Source organism: Portunus trituberculatus, chromosome 37 (genome assembly GCF_017591435.1).
Source record: "Portunus trituberculatus isolate SZX2019 chromosome 37, ASM1759143v1, whole genome shotgun sequence".
In the NCBI taxonomy this organism is placed as follows: domain Eukaryota; kingdom Metazoa; phylum Arthropoda; class Malacostraca; order Decapoda; family Portunidae; genus Portunus; species Portunus trituberculatus.
Window position 1 is genome coordinate 532501 of NC_059291.1, and position 18429 is coordinate 550929.

Here is an 18429-nt window from a genome sequence, read left to right on the forward strand (position 1 = left end):
ACAGACACATACACATCTACTACTTGCAAGCCAGCCTCCCATCCACGCCACATCAGCACAGAACCTGCCAACGCAACCTGCACAACATTAGTCTCTCTCTCTCTCTCTCTCTCTCTCTCTCTCTCTCTCTCTCTCTCTCAAGGTCTTTGTATGAGCAGTCACAGAGGAGGTGTATCTCATCGCCACCTCCTCCTCCTCGTCTTCCCCTCCTCCTCCTCGTCATCCCCTCCTCCTCCTCTCCAACACCGCCAACAGTATCAAAATCACGATTACTTCCACTCGCTATCACGCCACCACCACCACTACACTGTTGTCGTAGAGCAAACGTATTGTTATTGTTTATTATTTGCAGCATCCGACGCGCGCTGCCATAGATAGACAAAGGGCGAAAAACAAAGGCGACACAGTTTACCACAGGAAACACTGCGAGTACCACCACCACCACCACCACTACTCTCCCCCAACAGGTATCTCGGGGTACGGACAAGAAATGATCCGAGTCAATGAAAACGTGTTATTTCTTCATGATATTGAGTATTGGGGAAGTTTCTCTCTCTCTCTCTCTCTCTCTCTCTCTCTCTCTCTCTCTCTCTCTCTCTCTCTCTCTCTCTCTCTCTCTCCTCAATAGTGATGCAATATGAAAGTTCTAGTGTTTGATGTGGCAATTACTTTTATTTATCTATTTATATATATATATATATATATATATATATATATATATATATTTATTTATTTATTTATTTATTTATTTTAGATTTTTTTAGATTTTAATGTTTGCGTGCATGTAATTGGTGTTAAAATTCTTAAAATGAATAAGATAATCGTGGATGAATTTGTATAATGAGTCAATATCAGAAACGAAATGGCCACTCAACACACACACACACACACACACACACACACACACACACACACACACACACACACACACTCATTAACAATTTGTTTAATCGGTGGATAATTACGATTCTTACTTTTATAAAACAATTACTTATCATGAAATGTATAATAGTGTGTGTGTGTGTGTGTGTGTGTGTGTGTGTGTGTGTGTGTGTGTGTGTGTGTGTCAGATACAGGAAGTGAGCTGCGTTGGTGAAGTCCTGCTTCCCTTATCTCCCATTATCGAGTTTGACTGAATTCATGAATATTTTGGTCTTGGACTATCTCCTCTCTCGAGGCCACTCCTTATATTATCAGTAGGGAAAGCTGTATTCCTTGATATCCTTCAGTTATCTTGTTTTTTTCTTAGTTCCTTACCGCGATCTTTCTCTTTTCCCTGTGCTATCACACATCTGATCACCATCAGACACTTCCACCTCCTTCTTCATCATCCTTTCCATCACCATCACATCTCTCATGTCTCTTCCCTTCAGTGTTTCAAGGATAGCGGGTAATCTGTTAAATATTTCTTCCTTTGTCAGGTTTCTGAAACTGTTCACTTTTTGTTTTGGCTCCTTAACTTCCTGTGTGTGTGTGTGTGTGTGTGTGTGTGTGTGTGTGTGTGTGTGTGTGTGTATGTATTAATGTGTGTGTGTGTCCATCTCTCCTGTCTAGCCACAAGCCATCTCGTTCCTCACGCTGGGTTGGGAGTCATTCATTCACCGATAGTAAATCTTGAGGTAGGCAGGTAGGTAGCTAAGCACGTGGCAAGGGCGGAGGGAGGGCGAGGAAGGAGGAAGGAGGAAGGAGGACAAGGAAGTGCAATGAAACGGGAAGCAACACTGGGTGCCTATCTCCTCCCACTCCCAAAGCTCCCCCATTCTCACAAGCCCCTTCCGCAAACCCCATTTCCCAAGGCCTCCCACGGGTGAAAGTGGCACCCAAAAGCCTTCCTGTTGCCTTCTGCGAGGTCGACAGTGAGTCCCCTACGGCGGTGCTCCGGATTACGACATGCTTGTAACCTAGTCACGGCGCACGCAGCTGCCACACCATCTAGTCAGTCATTCTTAGAGCCTCATTAATGCTTATAGCGTCTTCTCGAGGTCGTTACTTTGGTGCCTTGGTTCATTTCGAGGGTTGTTATTGTTAGCTCAAGGTCGTGCTGTTTTGTAACCACGCGACAAGTTTGATAAGCAGTTGCTGGTGAAGAACGTGTCTTTATCAGTGTATGTGTGTCAAGTGAGTCCTGCACATCCGGTTTTCCAGTATATACTCGACTGTTCGCAATGTTTTAAAAGACAATGAGTACTTCCATACTAATGAGCGATTACAAAATATCTTAACCCCTTGAGTACCATGACGTATTTTCCATATTCATTTTGCTTACTATTTGGTGATTTTTAGCTTCAGAAACTCATGTGGGGGGAGTAAAATAGTGAAGACTGTGGCCATTAATCTTCTGACCTCCATAGACTCTTCCTAATGTCAATAAAATGGTCTAATCGTTCACAAATCTCAAGGTAAAAATGTCCCAGTAGTGAAGGGGTTAATAGCTTTCGCTGAAACTGAATGACTCACTCTTTTCAATAACTGTGACTGGTGCCTTTCATTTCATTAGAATACTCTTCGACTTTGATAAAGCTGAACTTCAATCAAGGACACTGAATCTCAAATCTTGGTGTACTCGTATTACTGCCTGTGGGAAGTACCTTACGGCCTGCACTAGAACATGTTATTAAGGATCATGGGAAGCCCTAGCAGTCAAAGGATTAATGGCTCTTTGTATTATATATTCTTATCTTAGAGTAGGAGTGATAGCTGTCCTGTTATGTTGATAAAAGAGTGATGACGGTGTTCAGTCAAAGATTATGTCTCGGGCACAGATACTCGTAGATTGACTCTCTCTCTCTCTCTCTCTCTCTCTCTCTCTCTCTCTCTCTCTCAGCCGACTGTTTCTTTTGCTTTTGTCCAGAGAATTTCCGCTCCCAACCGTGAAGGCAATGAGCATTTTAAAGACCGGTTATTTATCACAGTGAACCTATGTCACTTGCTATTCAAAGGCTTCAGTCGCTCCGTTCACGTGCTCACCTGCCAAAACAAACAGGGAAGGTTTTGAATACAGTTGATTAAAGAGAACAGGTGTAGTCTGATGTATACTCCTGTCATAATTGGTGTTAGCTGATATGAAGGATCGGTAAGAGTGAGGTAAGCTTTTGTAGTGTTAGCTGTCTGATCTCAATTTTAAAGGGTTATAGTAGAAGTTATTAAGGTTTTCAGGGCTATTGTTACACTTGTTAATGCTTTCAAGAGTTTGTGTAGGTTTTTTAAAAGGGCTCTCGTGAATGTTATTTGAGTTTTTAAAGGTGTTGTATTGGGTTTGAAAAAAACAAAACAAAAACTAGAAGTCGTGAGAAGCGTAACTTGTCATTTCTGTGGCCTTTGGAAGTAATCTTTGTGAGAGAACAAGGTGGTTTTTAACAATACGAGGCAAAATATCACGAGATTTATACTTTTTACTCTCTCTCTCTCTCTCTCTCTCTCTCTCTCTCTCTCTCTCTCTCTCTCTCTCTCTCTCTCTCTCTCTCTCTCTCTCTCTCTCTCTCTCTCTCTCTCTCTCTCTCTCTCTCTCTCTCTCGTGATCAGTAACCTTAGCTACCTTCTGAAGTGGAGAGAAAGTTAGCCTAGACAAAGTTTGATTAGGTTAGAGTATCTCAGGTAACCAAATGTAAACTAAGACACCAAACCACCTGAGCTAAGTCAACCCCTCCCCTCCCCCCACCGTCCAATAAAGAGATGGTAGTGAATAATTAGTATACGTGTTATCCACATTATTTTAACCGAAAGTTCCCTCCTGCAGTGGTAGAAGGAAAGATACGTAGGCTGTTTTTCTCCCTTACCTTTTGACTAACCTGTACGGGGACGGGCGTTCTAAGCACCCCTTATTATTATTATTATTATTATTATTATTGTTGTTATTATTATTATTTTTTTTTACTCCCTTATTAATTTTTTTTACTGTTCTTGTTGCTCTTAGCCAGTTTATTTTTTTCCCTCATATATAAAAGAAAGTGTTGATTTACGAAGATATGATAGGAAGAAAAAAATCGTCTTCTTTTCGTGGTGCACAATGGGCACTAAGAGGGAGACTTTATGAAAACTGTACTAGAAAGTATTACTCAACTGCACCGCTATGGCTGGTCTTTGTTACCAGCCAGAACACCGTGAAGAGAGAGAGAGAGAGAGAGAGAGAGAGAGAGAGAGAGAGAGAGCAGTAACATACTTGTTAATTCTTTCCTATAAAACTATTTAAGACATTACAAATCTAGGTGTGGAGAGAGTCATTTCCTAGTATTCCTCCCGTTACATTTATGGTTAAAAATGATATACCTATTTAGAGGGTTAATTCTCACCGTCCCAATACAAGTTAACCCCTTCAGTACTATGGCACGTTTCCTTATTAATTCTGCTTACTATTTGGTGATTTTATTCAGCTGCAGAAACTTATGTGGGGGATTAAAATAGTGAAGACTGGCCATTAATCTTCTGACCTCCATAGACTCTTCCTAATGTCAATAAAATGCTCCAGTCGTACACAAATCTCAAGGTAAAAATTTGTCTCAGTATTGAAGTGAGCTCTTGTTGATTGACCAGGTTTAGTTCTAAGTTGTGCTACTTTCAAGAAGCTCATTTCGAATCGTAGGTGGGTCCAGTGTAAAAAGTGGTTATTCTATTCTACAAACTTTCATGTACCAAAAAATTAGGAAATGAATCTCTCTCTCTCTCTCTCTCTCTCTCTCTCTCTCTCTCTCTCTCTCTCTCTCTCTCTCAGTGAAATATAAGTGTGCGGGTGCCTGTGTGGCGTGGGGAAACCGTTCCAGATGTGGATCTTGTATCAATGCTTAATCTCTCAAATTTTCCAACAGTACAGCTCTTATCAAAGCCACCACAGTGAACACAGGAGGTTTGAGTGATAGAGACTTATTACACACACACACACACACACTTTCCATTTGTCTGTTTCCCCTGGCCGCAGGCGTGATGGCGCCAACAGAACGTGGAAGTGAAAGTCCCTAGTGTGTGTGTGTGTGTGTGTGTGTGTGTGTGTGTGTGTGTGTGTGTGTGACGGAGAGAAAGACAAAGTTATAACACGAATGAACATTGCTCAATACTTCAATTATTATTATATGTCATCATTTTAGGTACCGTGTAGTGGAACTCACACGCATGCGCGCGCGCGCACACACACACACACACACACACACACACACACACACACACACACACACACACACACACACACACACACACACTCACTCACTCACTCACTCACTCACTCTCTCTCTCTCTCTCTCTCTCTCTCTCTCTCTCTCTCTCTCTCTCTCTCTCTCTCTCTCTCTCTCTCTCTCTCTCAACTGTGGTGTTCGTTCTTGTATTGCTTTGTGCGTCAGTTTCTTCTTAATCCAGGTGGCCCTATCGTTACGTCACCCTCTGCTCCCGTGTGGCATTGTTACTTCCGGAATACTAAAAGTCAAGTCATTAAGTTAAGGTGACCTATCTTGCCCCCTTCGCCTTGCTTACCGCTAGGCTGTGCGATTTCCGTATCCGCGTGCCTTGGCTTACCTTAACTCATTCTAAGCCTTATTTTTTCTTTTGATTTCCCGTCTGATCATGATTTATTCTACACTCCTAATATATTCTTCCTGGAATCCATGTTTGGCAAGACGTGTCCTGCGTGGTGGGCCTGGTGCTTGCGTGTTGAGTGTGGGTGTAGAGGGAACACGATTCTTGACCCGTCGCTCGCCAGCCAGCCAGCCAGCCCGTGACTGCACACCACATCCGTGTGTGCTTGCGTCACGAGCAGGTGTCACACTTCCTTCCTTACCCGTCATGCTGTGTGGCGTTTCCTCAGGTCACGGTGGTGGTGGGGGTGGTGGCTCGGTGAGAGGATGGAAGGGGATTGCGTGCCTGCGTGGTGATAAAATGTACACTACACTGTGTTATAGAGTTTGTGCTTGGCGTTACGCATCGACCGGAGTGTGGGAGTGAGGAAAGTCACCGGGATTCAAGAGGCATTTCTGGCTTTACATTTGACTGGTGATATTTTACAATTCTTGAAAATGTTGTAACGTACGGAATAGTTCGTCAGTATCGATGCTGAAATGATAACATGGCTGGCTACTGTTGCTAGAATCTTAACTACGGGAGCTGCATAGTGATACCGCACACTGTTATGTACCACGCGGGATGTTCAGAAACCAACTCTCTACTTGCCTGTGGTAGGCTTGTCATCAGACTGCACAATTGACTTCTGATCTCATTTTATTATTATTATTATTATTATTATTATTATTATTATTATAAGATTGAGGGAGAAGTGGGCAGTTTTGAGTCAGCTGTTGTGTCGAGCCAGCGTCACATGTCTAAGGGAGGGTGAAGTGATACCGAGCAGCTGATCCACGTGGAGGGAGGGAGGGAGGAAGGAAGGGAGACAAGTGGGTGTTCCATGAACAGCCTTGTATACTCATTCACTACGTAGTAAAGCGTGTCTTCTCTTTCATTTCCTTTTCTCTATTTCTTTATTTTTTGCTTCATAAGTTTGTTATTTGTTAATGCATGTTGTTGCTCCTCCTCCTCCTCCTCCTCATCTTTATTCTTAGTTGTATTATTGGTAGTAGTAGTAGTAGTAGTAGTAGCATCGCTTTAGTAGTAGTAGTAGTAGTAATATCGCGTAGTATATATCAGTAGAAGTAGTAGTAGTAGTAGTAGTAGTAGTAGTAGTAGTAGTAGTAGTAGTAGTAGTAGTAACATCGCCGTGGCTAACTATCGGATGTCACGGAAGGATTTTAGTCATTAGTCTAGATCTAGATGTTAACGACTGGTGGTGGTGGTTGTGGTGGTGCTTTTGTGAAATTTGGAAGCTGTGTAGTACTGAAGTGAATGATATGCGTACTGCAGTGGAGAGACTAGATTGAAACAGAACTACCACTATATTCCTTGCGCGCTGTATGGAGAGAGAGAGAGAGAGAGAGAGAGAGAGAGGTGGGGACAAGAAACATCCTCATCAGTGAAGGCTTTGTATGAAGGGATGTTGCAGCCTGGTTCTTACGTATATGGACAGAATTATTAAAATGCGCAGCTGACATCAATACAAGGAAAAGTGTTATGTGACCAAACACTTCTTTGTTTCCTGCACCTAAATACCTAACACACACACACACACACACACACACACACACAGAGAGAGAGAGAGAGAGAGAATTACTGCAAGACTGTGTTTACCTTAGTTATCAGGGCGAGACGAAAGCTCTCATCCCCGCCCTGCTTAGCCACGGCGGCAGTAAGACATTGACAACAAGCAGTGCAATAGAATGCCATTGCCGACACACCCAGTCACCCACTAACACTCTCACACGTGTTCTCCTTCGCACACCACTCGCTTTTCTACCCAGTTTATGGACACTTGTCTAAATTCTCTCTCTCTCTCTCTCTCTCTCTCTCTCTCTCTCTCTCTCTCTCTAAGCAGGATAAACATGATAACGATAAGCTTGTGCATAAGTGACACAAAACTTACTCTTCATGATACCAAGCAACATGATTTTCTGTATAACCTTTAACTCCCCTAACACATAAAGGTCCACTGACTCATTCTTCTTGGTTACAGGCACGCGTCATATCATCATCCCTTTACCTAATAGATATCCTTAAGACATCCTACTCTTTCACTGACTCGCGCTTTTTTCATCGATTGCAGGCACATGTCAAATTCCCGCCGGATTATCCCTACTCCCCGCCTTCCGTCCGCTTCCTCACCAAGGTCTGGCACCCCAACGTGTACGAGAATGGCGATTTGTGCATCTCCATCCTGCACCCGCCCGTCGATGATCCTCAGAGCGGCGAGTTGCCCTGCGAACGCTGGAATCCCACTCAGGTACTGGCGCTTGCTCTTGTTGGGGATATTGTCACTTCACCAACAGAGCTCTTGTTTAATGAATACCTCGTAGTCTTCTTAATTCAATAGGTACTGAATTTCCCACACCGGTGTTGAATCCTTTACACAATCATGCAACACCTTTAATGAATTACTTCCATACGTTCTGAATCCTCTATATAAACACTGAACTGTGAATACCCTTACATACACTGAATCCTCACAGAGTCCTGCTGAATCCCCACATAGTCTTTCTCTCTCTCTCTCTCTCTCTCTCTCTCATGATAGGATACAAGGCCATTAGCTGTGCTTCATTTATTAATAGCATCACAGTGTCAAGGAGATAAGCATTTTGCCTTCATTTTTTTCTCGGTTGACGTAAGCTAACCACTCCTTCATTATTTGGCTTGGGAATATGTTGTTTACAAGGAGGCATGAACTAGTGATAGAGAGGTGCACAGTCCACCCTCTGGCATCTAGTATTTACTTTGGGACAGTGTTGTTTAGAAGGAGACAGACCATTGATAGAGAAGTGCATAGTCCACCCTCTTGTAGCATTGATTGCTGAGAATGTGTTGTTTTTGATGAGAGAGAGAGAGAGAGAGAGAGAGAGAGAGAGAGAGGTACAGTTCCTAGCATCAATAGGTCTTAAGGGTAAGGTAGGAGTGGCTTTGTGTAGCATTGTTATGGACCAATTGACTGATAGGATGTAGGTGCCACAGCAACAGGCCATGGATTAAAACTTGACTGGGCCTGTATTGGATTTGGAAGTGAACTATTGGAGTGATTACTTGCTATCAGTCTCTTTCCTGTGTGTTGGAAGTTATCAGATGTGAAGATTGGTAAACGACTTAAAAATTGTATTACTAATTAGTGTTAAAATTGTGTTGATGGGTACTTCATTTTCATGTTGTTTTTTCCACCTATTTATTTATTTTTTATTTATACCATGTGGGCTTTTCACGGGAATTTATGGGCTAAAGGGGATACTTTTTGGGGTACCTCCTATCTAAAACCTCACCCACTAGGAAACCTTTGCCCCTTTTCTTTTTTTTTTTTTTTTTCTTTCTCTCTGGATGGAATGATTTAGGGCATAACCAAGACTGGGTAGGGTGGCTTGTGCACCAGTGAGCGATAACAAGCTGCCAGTGGAGTCTTATTCTTATAATGATCAAAGTCCAAAGCCAGGGTTTCTTGATATCCGAGTGCAAGAGCAAGGCAAGATAGACAGGATATCACCTCTCTCTCTCTCTCTCTCTCTCTCTCTCTCTCTCTCTCTCTCTCTCTCTCTCTCTCTCTCTCTCTCTCTCTCTCTCTCTCTCTCCACACACACACACACACACACCGCGTAGTGTAGTGGTTAGCACGCTCGACTCACAATCGAGAGGGCTGGGTTCAAGTCCCGGCGAGGCAAATGGGCAAGCCTCTTAATGTGTGGCCCCTGTTCACCTAGCAGTAAATAGATACGGGATGTAACTGGAGGGGTTGTGGCCTCGCTTTCCCGGTGTGTGTTGTGTGTTGATGTGGTCTCAGTCCTACCCGAAGATTGGTCTATGAGCTCTGAGCTCGCTCCGTAATGGGGAAGAATGGCTGGGTGACCAGTAGGCGACCGAGGTGAATTACACACACACACACACACACACACACACACACACACACACACACACACACACACACACACACACACACACATCGCATAGTGTAGTGGTTAGCACGCTCAACTCACAATTCGAGTCCTGGAAAGTGGCAAAGCAAATGGGCAAGCCTCTTAATGTGTGGCCCCTGTTCACCTAGCAGTAAATAGGTACGGGATGTAACTCAAGGGGTTGTGGCCTCGCTTTCCCGGTGTATGTTGTGTGTGTTGTGGTCTCAGTCCTAACTGAAGATCGGTTTATGAGCTCTGAGCTCGCTCCGTAATGGCTGGGTGACCAGCAGACGACCGAGGTGAAAAAAAAATTACTCGCACTATCCCTCATCTTGGTGATAAATAACATCATACACACACTCTGGATACAAACAGTGAGTCAGCTGGGCAAACTGAACACACACACACACACACACACACACACACACACACACACACACACACACACACACACACAGAGCAGTGAAGACCAAACTAGGATAAGATGTGTGTGTGTGTGTGTGTGTGTGTGTGTGTGTGTGTGTGTGTGTGTGTGTGTAGACCACATAAGTAGCTGCAACAGTATACAAAGTCCAACTTGTCAAAGCTCAAATTTCCTGTCTAGGTCTTTTCCTGTTTGTTCCATAAGCTCTTGGAGGTTGTTTGGTTGTACCTTATCTCATTACAACTATTTGAAAATGTCAGTGCTCCTGTTAAGGGAAATATTTTAGTGTGTCAAGTGTCAAGTGCTTTCTCTCTCCTCTGGTAATTTTTTCTTCATTTGATGCATTCATCTTGGCATCTTTTTTACAATGTCCATTTATGAGTCAGGTAAAGATTAATGCAGATATTTTTTCTCTTTATAATAGTATCACATTTGTTTTGTGACTTGAAAATTTCTATTGGATATTTTAATGAATCCTTTTACTAATTGCATGATTACAGTAATTTCCATGCCCAACCAGAAGAATGGTATGGGCTGGTGTGGACCCTTTCAGATACACTAACTACTCATTGCTGTAGACTTTCAACATTTTATTCTTCCACACACTTTAAGAGTATTCATGTTGTTTCTAATAATTTTTAAGAACATTTTATGGATTGTACAAGGATAGTTAGAAACAATGCTTCATGCTTCAGTAGGTTTCATTTTTTGCTCGTTCATGTGTATTATACTGAAGGCTGCTCCATTTCAGTGCATGATGTCATGGAGTGACTGTCTCAAAAACACTCATCATACTTGATGTATCTTCAGTTACTCTTAAACATTCATTTCCTTCCTATTGTGTTCCTCACTAGCTTGTTTTGAATATATAGTATGTCATCACGTTCTCCAGGAAAAGCTAGATGGTGTACCTTCTTTCTTAACTGTGCAACATCCTCTATTCCTTTCCTTCCTGTTGTGTGGTAACTAAGGTTATCAATGAGTTCTCGTGAGTTTCTACTTAGAAGCAACTTTTTAGCTGCTTCCAGGAATTTTTTCTTAACCATGAGACATCTATGGTTGTCCTTGTTAACATTCAGTTCTAGGACATTGTATACAGAAAAAAAAAAGGAGGATAAGAGTTTACTTTCATCTTATTTAGGCCATAAAGACTGTTGCATGAATTTTAAGTGTTGAAAGGTTGTAAGTGATTAAGGAGAAAGTTGTGTAGCTGTAAAAAGGGTTCCTCATGAACTGTTGTGTGGTGGCGTGGGTGTTTTGCTTGACTAGAATGTGTCCATCATACCAGTTATTCCTTTTTCACTTATGTATTAATATTTTAACATTCACTTCTTCAACATTTTTCCTTGCATAATCTGCAAGTCTAGCTGTTAGTGTGCCTTGCATGATATTCTTACACAACCGTCTTGTCCTGTGTTATTTATCATTATCTTACTTTATGCTTTGTGTGACATTCCAACTTTCATTTGTATCACTTTCTCCTCCCAAGATTTTGTCATTCACCCTTGCTTGTTCTTTGATAACTCTTCTTCTCAGTCTTTCATTCTTGTGATTTTCCCTAAAAATTTTGTTGGTACTGTATCCCTTTTTTATCTGCATGTATGTGTGTATTTTGTCTTCAGCACTGCTCACAAGTGCACTTAGATTTTCCTCATTGTTTCCATCTTTGATGCAGATTCTGTTACTTCTCTCTCTCTCTCTCTCTCTCTCTCTCTCTCTCTCTCTCTCTCTCTCTCTCTCTCTCTCTCTCTCTCTCTCTCTCTCTCTCTCTCTCTCTCTCTCTCTCTCTCTCTTTTCCACATATCAAGCAATTCATAAGTGCCTCATGTCTTGTAAGAAATTTTCTGTAAGTGATCTCAAGGTTTCCATACAGAGAGACTGCCAGCATGTCTGCACTCTTCCATTCGCCTTGCACACCATTTCTTTGCACCAATCCATATTGGAACATAAACACTGATATGTTACCAGGAAGATAAGACTCAACTTTGAATTCAGTATTCATTATGCAGTTATTTATGTGTAGTTCTTCATGTCAAGACCCCTGACACTAGTGCTGCTTTTGTGGAAATTTATGTTTATGAGGAAAGAGGATGGTATATCAAGGAGGAAATGATCTTCATGTAGGGAGGTGAAGTCTCTTGTCACTTCCATATCTCAAGCCTTAGAATTAGTGACCATGCAGCCACTCCAAATTTTACTGTTACACAGTACCCTTCTTCACAGCAGCAGTATCAGTATCATTAACACTTAGACTAATGCCATGTTCATGGGACTTCAGACTTGGATTTATTCCTAAGATGCCCTGATTGTGGGATACCTGTCCTGTCATCCCTCCCTCTTATCTATGGACCACACCTCTCTAATGCTACCTAAGATACCTCATTGCCTGCCTGTAACTTTGTGTTACCAGCATGGAATTAAAAAATGTTAGTCAGTTTAGTTCTGCAGGCATTTTCGTATTCCTCTCTTGAAACTGTTGAAAGTGTATAGAGGAAAAAAAAAAAAAAAAAAAAAACGGGCTGAGACCTAAAAAAGTTTACCAGTGAAAGGAATGAAACAGTAGAGATGATAGTTAAACTCTGCCTTTGTGAGATTGACAGAATATGGTTGAGAGCAAATAGAAAATCAGCAAGTCCATGGAAGAGAGAAGGAATGCAGTTAGATGTGCTGTAACCTTGGAAATAACGGTAGATGATACAGGAGATCTGACAGTGCACTGGAATGTGAATATCATGAAGGTCAGCCAAAAGATGAGAGCTGATGAAACAAAGCTTTTAGCCTTTCAAGTAAACATACAGTTCATCATTCTGCAGACCCAGGTATTTTATTTTGTTAGTGTCACATTCCTCAATTAGAAGACTTATTTTGTGTCCTTCAAGTATGCCAGACATTCATCTAGGAACAAGTTTAGTAACATTGTGTAACTAGTAGAAATGTTCTAACTATGAGTTACTAATGATAGATTAGCATTTTGTCATGAAAAGGTATTGTTAGAATCCTCAGGTCAATCATTCTTTGTTTTCTATACATATAAGTAATAAGTTGTCAAATTTATTGTATAGAAAGTGAAACCATCTTCAGGTTTCTTCAACTCTGTCTTAAAAGTATTTACATAATTAAGATTACACAAAATCACTGGAGCTGCGGAGCATGAAGTGCATGCATAGTTTTCACCGATTATCATGCTTGGATGAGAATAACATGTGTGACACACACACACACACACACACACACACACACACACACACACACACACACACACACACACACACACACACACACACACACACACACACAAGGATGAGTAGATGAGTTGGTACAAAGAGAATTGGGGCACAAATAAATACCTCGTCCTCATTTCAGAATGTTCGCACAGTGTTGCTCTCGGTGATTTCGCTGCTGAATGAACCCAACACATATTCTCCGGCCAATGTGGATGCCTCAGTCATGTACAGGCGCTGGCGAGACTCCAAAGGAAAGGACAAAGAATACGAGAACATCATAAGGTTGGTATTTAGACGAGATGTGAGTGGTGAGGATGTTTTTGCATATATGTGTACAAAAGATTAAGTTGAGATAAACTGCATTATTTTATTTGTTTAGATAATCTCAATATGATTTTATAGTTCTAACAGTTAAAGTCACACTGTCTTTGTTTATTTAATTGAGTTTAGTTTGAACTTTTAGTTGTATCTTGTTACATCAGCTCTTGTTTCCAACTCTTCAGTGGTTTTATTTAGGAAGCTAAAAGCTAAATTTCTTTTTGCTATTAAATTTTATTTTTGTTTATATTTGTATCTAATGTTTTTATTAGTCCATTTGCTGTATCTATTTATTGTAATGTATTCAGATTTATTTTTCCATTTTATATCAAGAGAACCTTTCTCTCTTCCAATGTATGTTGACATATGTGTCATTGTTAGGTTTGTGTGTGTCACTAATGCATGTGAATTTATTGCTGTTTATCATTGTTGATGCGTTTGTGTGTGTGTGTGTGTGTGTGTGTGTGTGTGTGTGTGTGTGTGTGTGTGTGTGTGTGTGTGTGTGTGTTTATTCACCTAGTTGTACCTAAATATATATTACAGGGTTCGAGTGGGTCTCTTAGCGACCTGTCTCCATATCTACATTTATTCAACTTTTCCTTAAATTTGTGCACACTTTCTGCTGCTACAATCTCTTCACTCAGTCCGTTCCAAATATCCTCTGTCCTATGTGGAAAACAAAACTTTTTAATGTTGCTTGAACACTGACTTTTTGTGATCTTCTTGGAGTGTACTCTTGTTTGCCTACCTCCATCCTCTGTTAGGGATACCAAGTCTTGGCTATCATCTTTTCCATATGGTTTACTAACGTATACATTGTTATTAGATCTCCTCTTTCCTGTCTTTCCTTCATAGATGGTAGTTCCATTTCCTTCATTCTTTCTTCATAAGGAAGATCCCTTATTTCTGGCACCATCTTTGTAGTGTTTTTTTGGATTCTTTCTATTTTCTTGATGTCCTTCTGTTTGCATGGTGACCACACCATTACTCCATATTCTAGCCTAGGTTTTCATCATACTCTTGTCCATGTAGTGAAATTCCATCCTGATGTTAGTTAGGGTCCTGTTTGTTGAAGCAAATAATCCATTTATGTGTCTTTGGAGTCAGGGTGTCTTGTATAATCACTCTCAGGTCTTTTTCTTAACTCCTTTTCATTATAATCTCTTCTTCCATTTTGTATTCCCATGTAGGTCTTCTATTACTTTTACCCTTTCCCATTACATGGCATTTCCTGGTATTAAATTCTAATTTCCACTCTTGACTTTACTTCCAGATCTTGTTAATATCTTTCTGCAATTCAATACAGTCTTCGATGTTCCTTACTACTTTCAAAAGTTTTGCATCATCCGCAAACACATTTATGTAACTGAACCCTGTGGTTTGCCATTAGTGATTGTGCTCCAGCTAAATGGGGTGTCTCTTATCATTGTCCTCATTTCTGTATCTGTTAGGTAGTCTGTTATCCATTTTAAGATATTTGTGTGTGCATTTGTGTGTGTCACTGATAAGTGTGTTTTTGTGTGGCGGCAGGAAACAAGTGATGTCGTCACGAGTGGAGGCAGAGCGGGATGGAGTGGTGGTGCCGCTCACGCAGGAGGATTACTGCATTAAAACCAAGGTTAAACCTGATGCAGAACCTGTGGACATGTACGACTTCTATGACGACGACTATGATATTGATGATGACGATGAAGAAGAGGAGGAGGAGGACCTTTCTGGTAATGGTTAGCCATTCTCCGTTTGTCATTGTGCATACATATCTTTTTTTCAATGTTATACTGTATATGTTTGCCTGTAAGGGCACCAAAGTTTATTCAGTTTATGGAACACACTAAAAGTCATAGTCATGCTTTTAAAGGCCATCTTAACATCATGGAATCCCTCATGATAAAAAAAAGTACACACAGAATTGAATGAAGATTGTAGGTTATGAAATGACTTGCCATTTCTACAGTAAATAAGCTTACCTTCACAGAAGATCAGAAATTTGCCTCACTGGCTTTGGAGATGAGAATTTTGCCTCACTAGATTTTTTTCTATACTGACCTCACTGTTTGAAAAATACACAAATATAATTTACCTCTTGAATGAAATGCTCCATGTCATTAGAAGTTTTAAACTTCAATTTACATTGATGAAAAAATGTGAACAAAAAGTTGTTGAGCTGCTCTTTTCTCAACATTCCCATTGTCTTTTTTTTTTTTTTTTTTTTTTTTTTTTGCTGATGAGAGAATTTGCATTTCTTACATAATTCACATATATGAGAAATTAGGTGTAATATGTACCAAGTTTTGATCAATGTCATTGTTTGTAATAGTTGCAAGGGGAATTGAAAGCAGTATATAGAAATTCAGAAACCAGGTAGCTATATTGCATAACATGTTGCTTGTCAATGGATGGATTTTTTTGAAGATATACTATTCATGTGTGCTTAATCCCCTTAAAAAAAAAAATGCTGAGAACCCCATTAAGTATATCATGGTTAGTGATAGGTATGGATAATCTAATGAAACAAAGATACAGAGTTGATATATTTCATTAATATCTAAATAGAATTTTTTTTAACATTGGTGTACCTGTCAGGCATGCAGATTCAGTGACTGTTACTCCTTGCCTTTATGAACTTTGCTTACCTAGAATATTGCAATGGTTATATGTTGCTTTCAGTTGATATAACTTTCATGACTTTATAGAGACTTTGCTGATACACTTTCACTATGGCAGCAGAAATTGATGACGGTGACGACAGTGGAAATGGAGAGTCGTGATAGGCTGGCGGTGGCATTGGAGGGCGTCTGGTTTCCGGCTCGAGTGCTTAAACGTCCATAAGGAATAGAAGACAGAAAATAAGTCATTCATGGTATACTTGTTCATGGTGTTGCTGATGATGTAAATGGATCTTGAGTTTCTCCTGAAGTGCTGTGGTGATATAGGAGGAAGGTTAGTGGAAACTTCCACCGCTCCTCTTCCCATACATCATGCTTCCCTCACACTCTTACTACTATTGGCCCCACACAGCTGAAGACTTTGCCCCCATACTTTTAAGGACTAGGCTCTCAGAACTAAACATTTGGCAGCAGTTGAAGTACTTACCTCATTCTGCTGAAGGTTTAGTTCCATACAGCTAAGGACTTAAATTTGCTGGTTTGGACTGTGTCACATTAGACTAAGAACTTTGTTTTCAGCTGAGGTCAAGTACAGTAGAAATTAGCCTACACAATGATCCGCAACCAAGGACATTGCACCACAATTGAAGGTTTAATGTCACTAGAAATGACTCTTCCCAAATGCATAATTTTTGGTTACACACAACAAGGGACTTTGCTCCATATAGGTGAAAATTTATGGTGTACAGCCGAGAACTTGGACTACTGTACAGAGCTGAGGAGAGTCAGGTTCCCTCAGAACACATGGTAAATGACTGTTTTCCACATTGTGGTGTTCCATGAAGTGAAATGTGTGGGACCTGACTGATGTTCCTGACATGCTCTTAAAACTGCTCCAGCTGTTTATGAACTCTGGATCTAACAGTAGCAACAATACTGTGAATTAATTTTTGCAATTTTATCTTCTGATAAATCATTAATTTGTAATGTGAAGTTATGAGAGGAATAGTTGCAAAAAAAATGATTTGATGGTTGTTTCATGGATTACCTGTGTAATGAGAAGGGGTCTGAAATGTAAAAGAAAATGTGCAATTACTGCAACTTTGTTGATGGAAGACATGTATTGCCTCCACTGAAAGTTTCAAAGTATTGGCATTAAGGAAATGTAAATGACATAGTAGGAAGACAAGAGAGTGACTGTAGAGATGAATGTGACATTGTGTTGCTTGGTGACCTGCCTCCCTGACAGTGCTTCAGTGAGAAAATGTAAGGAAGGAGGACACTCAGGTTAGCAGTGTGTGGTGTAGGATAATACTTCTAGTAGTGATAATGTGTATGTCTGAGAAAGTATGCCATTAATACCATGTCAAAAAATTCTCCATTTCCTTTCTTAAAAATTCTTGCTGCAAAGTATGACTCCCCCTGTCATTTTTTTTCCCACTTCACAAATAATAAATCCATCCAAATTTAGATATATACCTACTTTCTGCTACATGGCCTCAATATGACCCAACCACACAGTGAGGGCATATCACACTGTGGGTCACATGTTAAGCTAAGCTAACACCTAGGCCACTTCTCAACCACCTTATGGGCACTTTTCTGGGCCACCTTGGAGCTTCCTTCATAGATGCTGAGTGTTGGGAATTTTGTTTGTATACAATGTAAATTCTGATTGACTCCCTTTGAAGTTTACTTTCCACAAACTAAGCTGCCCAAGGGGAGACTATGTGGAAGAGTTGACTTGAAAGATAAATGGAGGAGGTTAACTGCAGGAGATTCATTGTACATATCTCATTGTCATATTTATAATCACCTTTTCTGTGAACAAATGATATGAGGCATGTTACCATGATGAGGAAACAACATGAGTTTAAAGTGACAGTTCTCCTACAACATTTCAGCAGCTCAATGCCTGTAAATGGACATTTGCTCATTTCTCTGTTGTGTTCTCTCAGTTATGATGTTGAAAGTATTACCTTTAGTAGAGTTCATAACAATATTGGCACATGACCTCACAAAGTATACCTTTTTGCACCATAAAAATCCTTGAATTGATATATTAGAAACTGATTTTTAATAGCATTCTTTGTAGTATAGTGTCCAAAAAAATATTCTTTGTATGTATGATATTTTTAAAGTTGCAACATCACGTTGATTTGTGCATTAAGCATTTAAGTATTTACCTGTCGTATTTTGTTCCTAGTGCAGATATTTTTATTGGAAGCAAAAGTCAAAGAGGTGTGAAATGCTGTATTGAGCAGGAAACAGACTGCTGCACTTTTGTATGATAAGTAATTTAAGGAGATGCAGGCTTCATTTAGTGTAATAAAAATATTGTTACAACTCATTGAGTATTAATTCCTTTCCCATTGAGACACTTCCATAAGAGAAGGGTAGTGGTA

The 18429-nt window shown here is 40.4% G+C and overlaps 1 protein-coding gene across 7 annotated transcripts in view; it reads left to right on the forward strand.

Moving 5' to 3' along the window:
• The window catches only part of LOC123514424 (ubiquitin-conjugating enzyme E2 R2-like), a 28750-nt gene extending 10380 nt beyond the window's left edge, over window positions 1-18370 (forward strand). For 2 of the 7 annotated variants that reach the window (XM_045272355.1, XM_045272360.1), the window contains exons 2-5: window positions 7631-7807; window positions 13240-13382; window positions 14949-15142; window positions 16143-18370. In XM_045272355.1, coding sequence (XP_045128290.1) covers window positions 7631-7807; window positions 13240-13382; window positions 14949-15142; window positions 16143-16186 — 558 coding nt within the window. In that variant the 3' untranslated portion in view covers window positions 16187-18370. The remainder of the gene's footprint in view (window positions 1-7630; window positions 7808-13239; window positions 13383-14948; window positions 15143-16142) is intronic. The other 5 variants (XM_045272356.1, XM_045272361.1, XM_045272359.1 and 2 more) reach the window with 3 other exon arrangements.
• The last annotated feature ends 59 nt before the right edge of the window (window positions 18371-18429 follow it).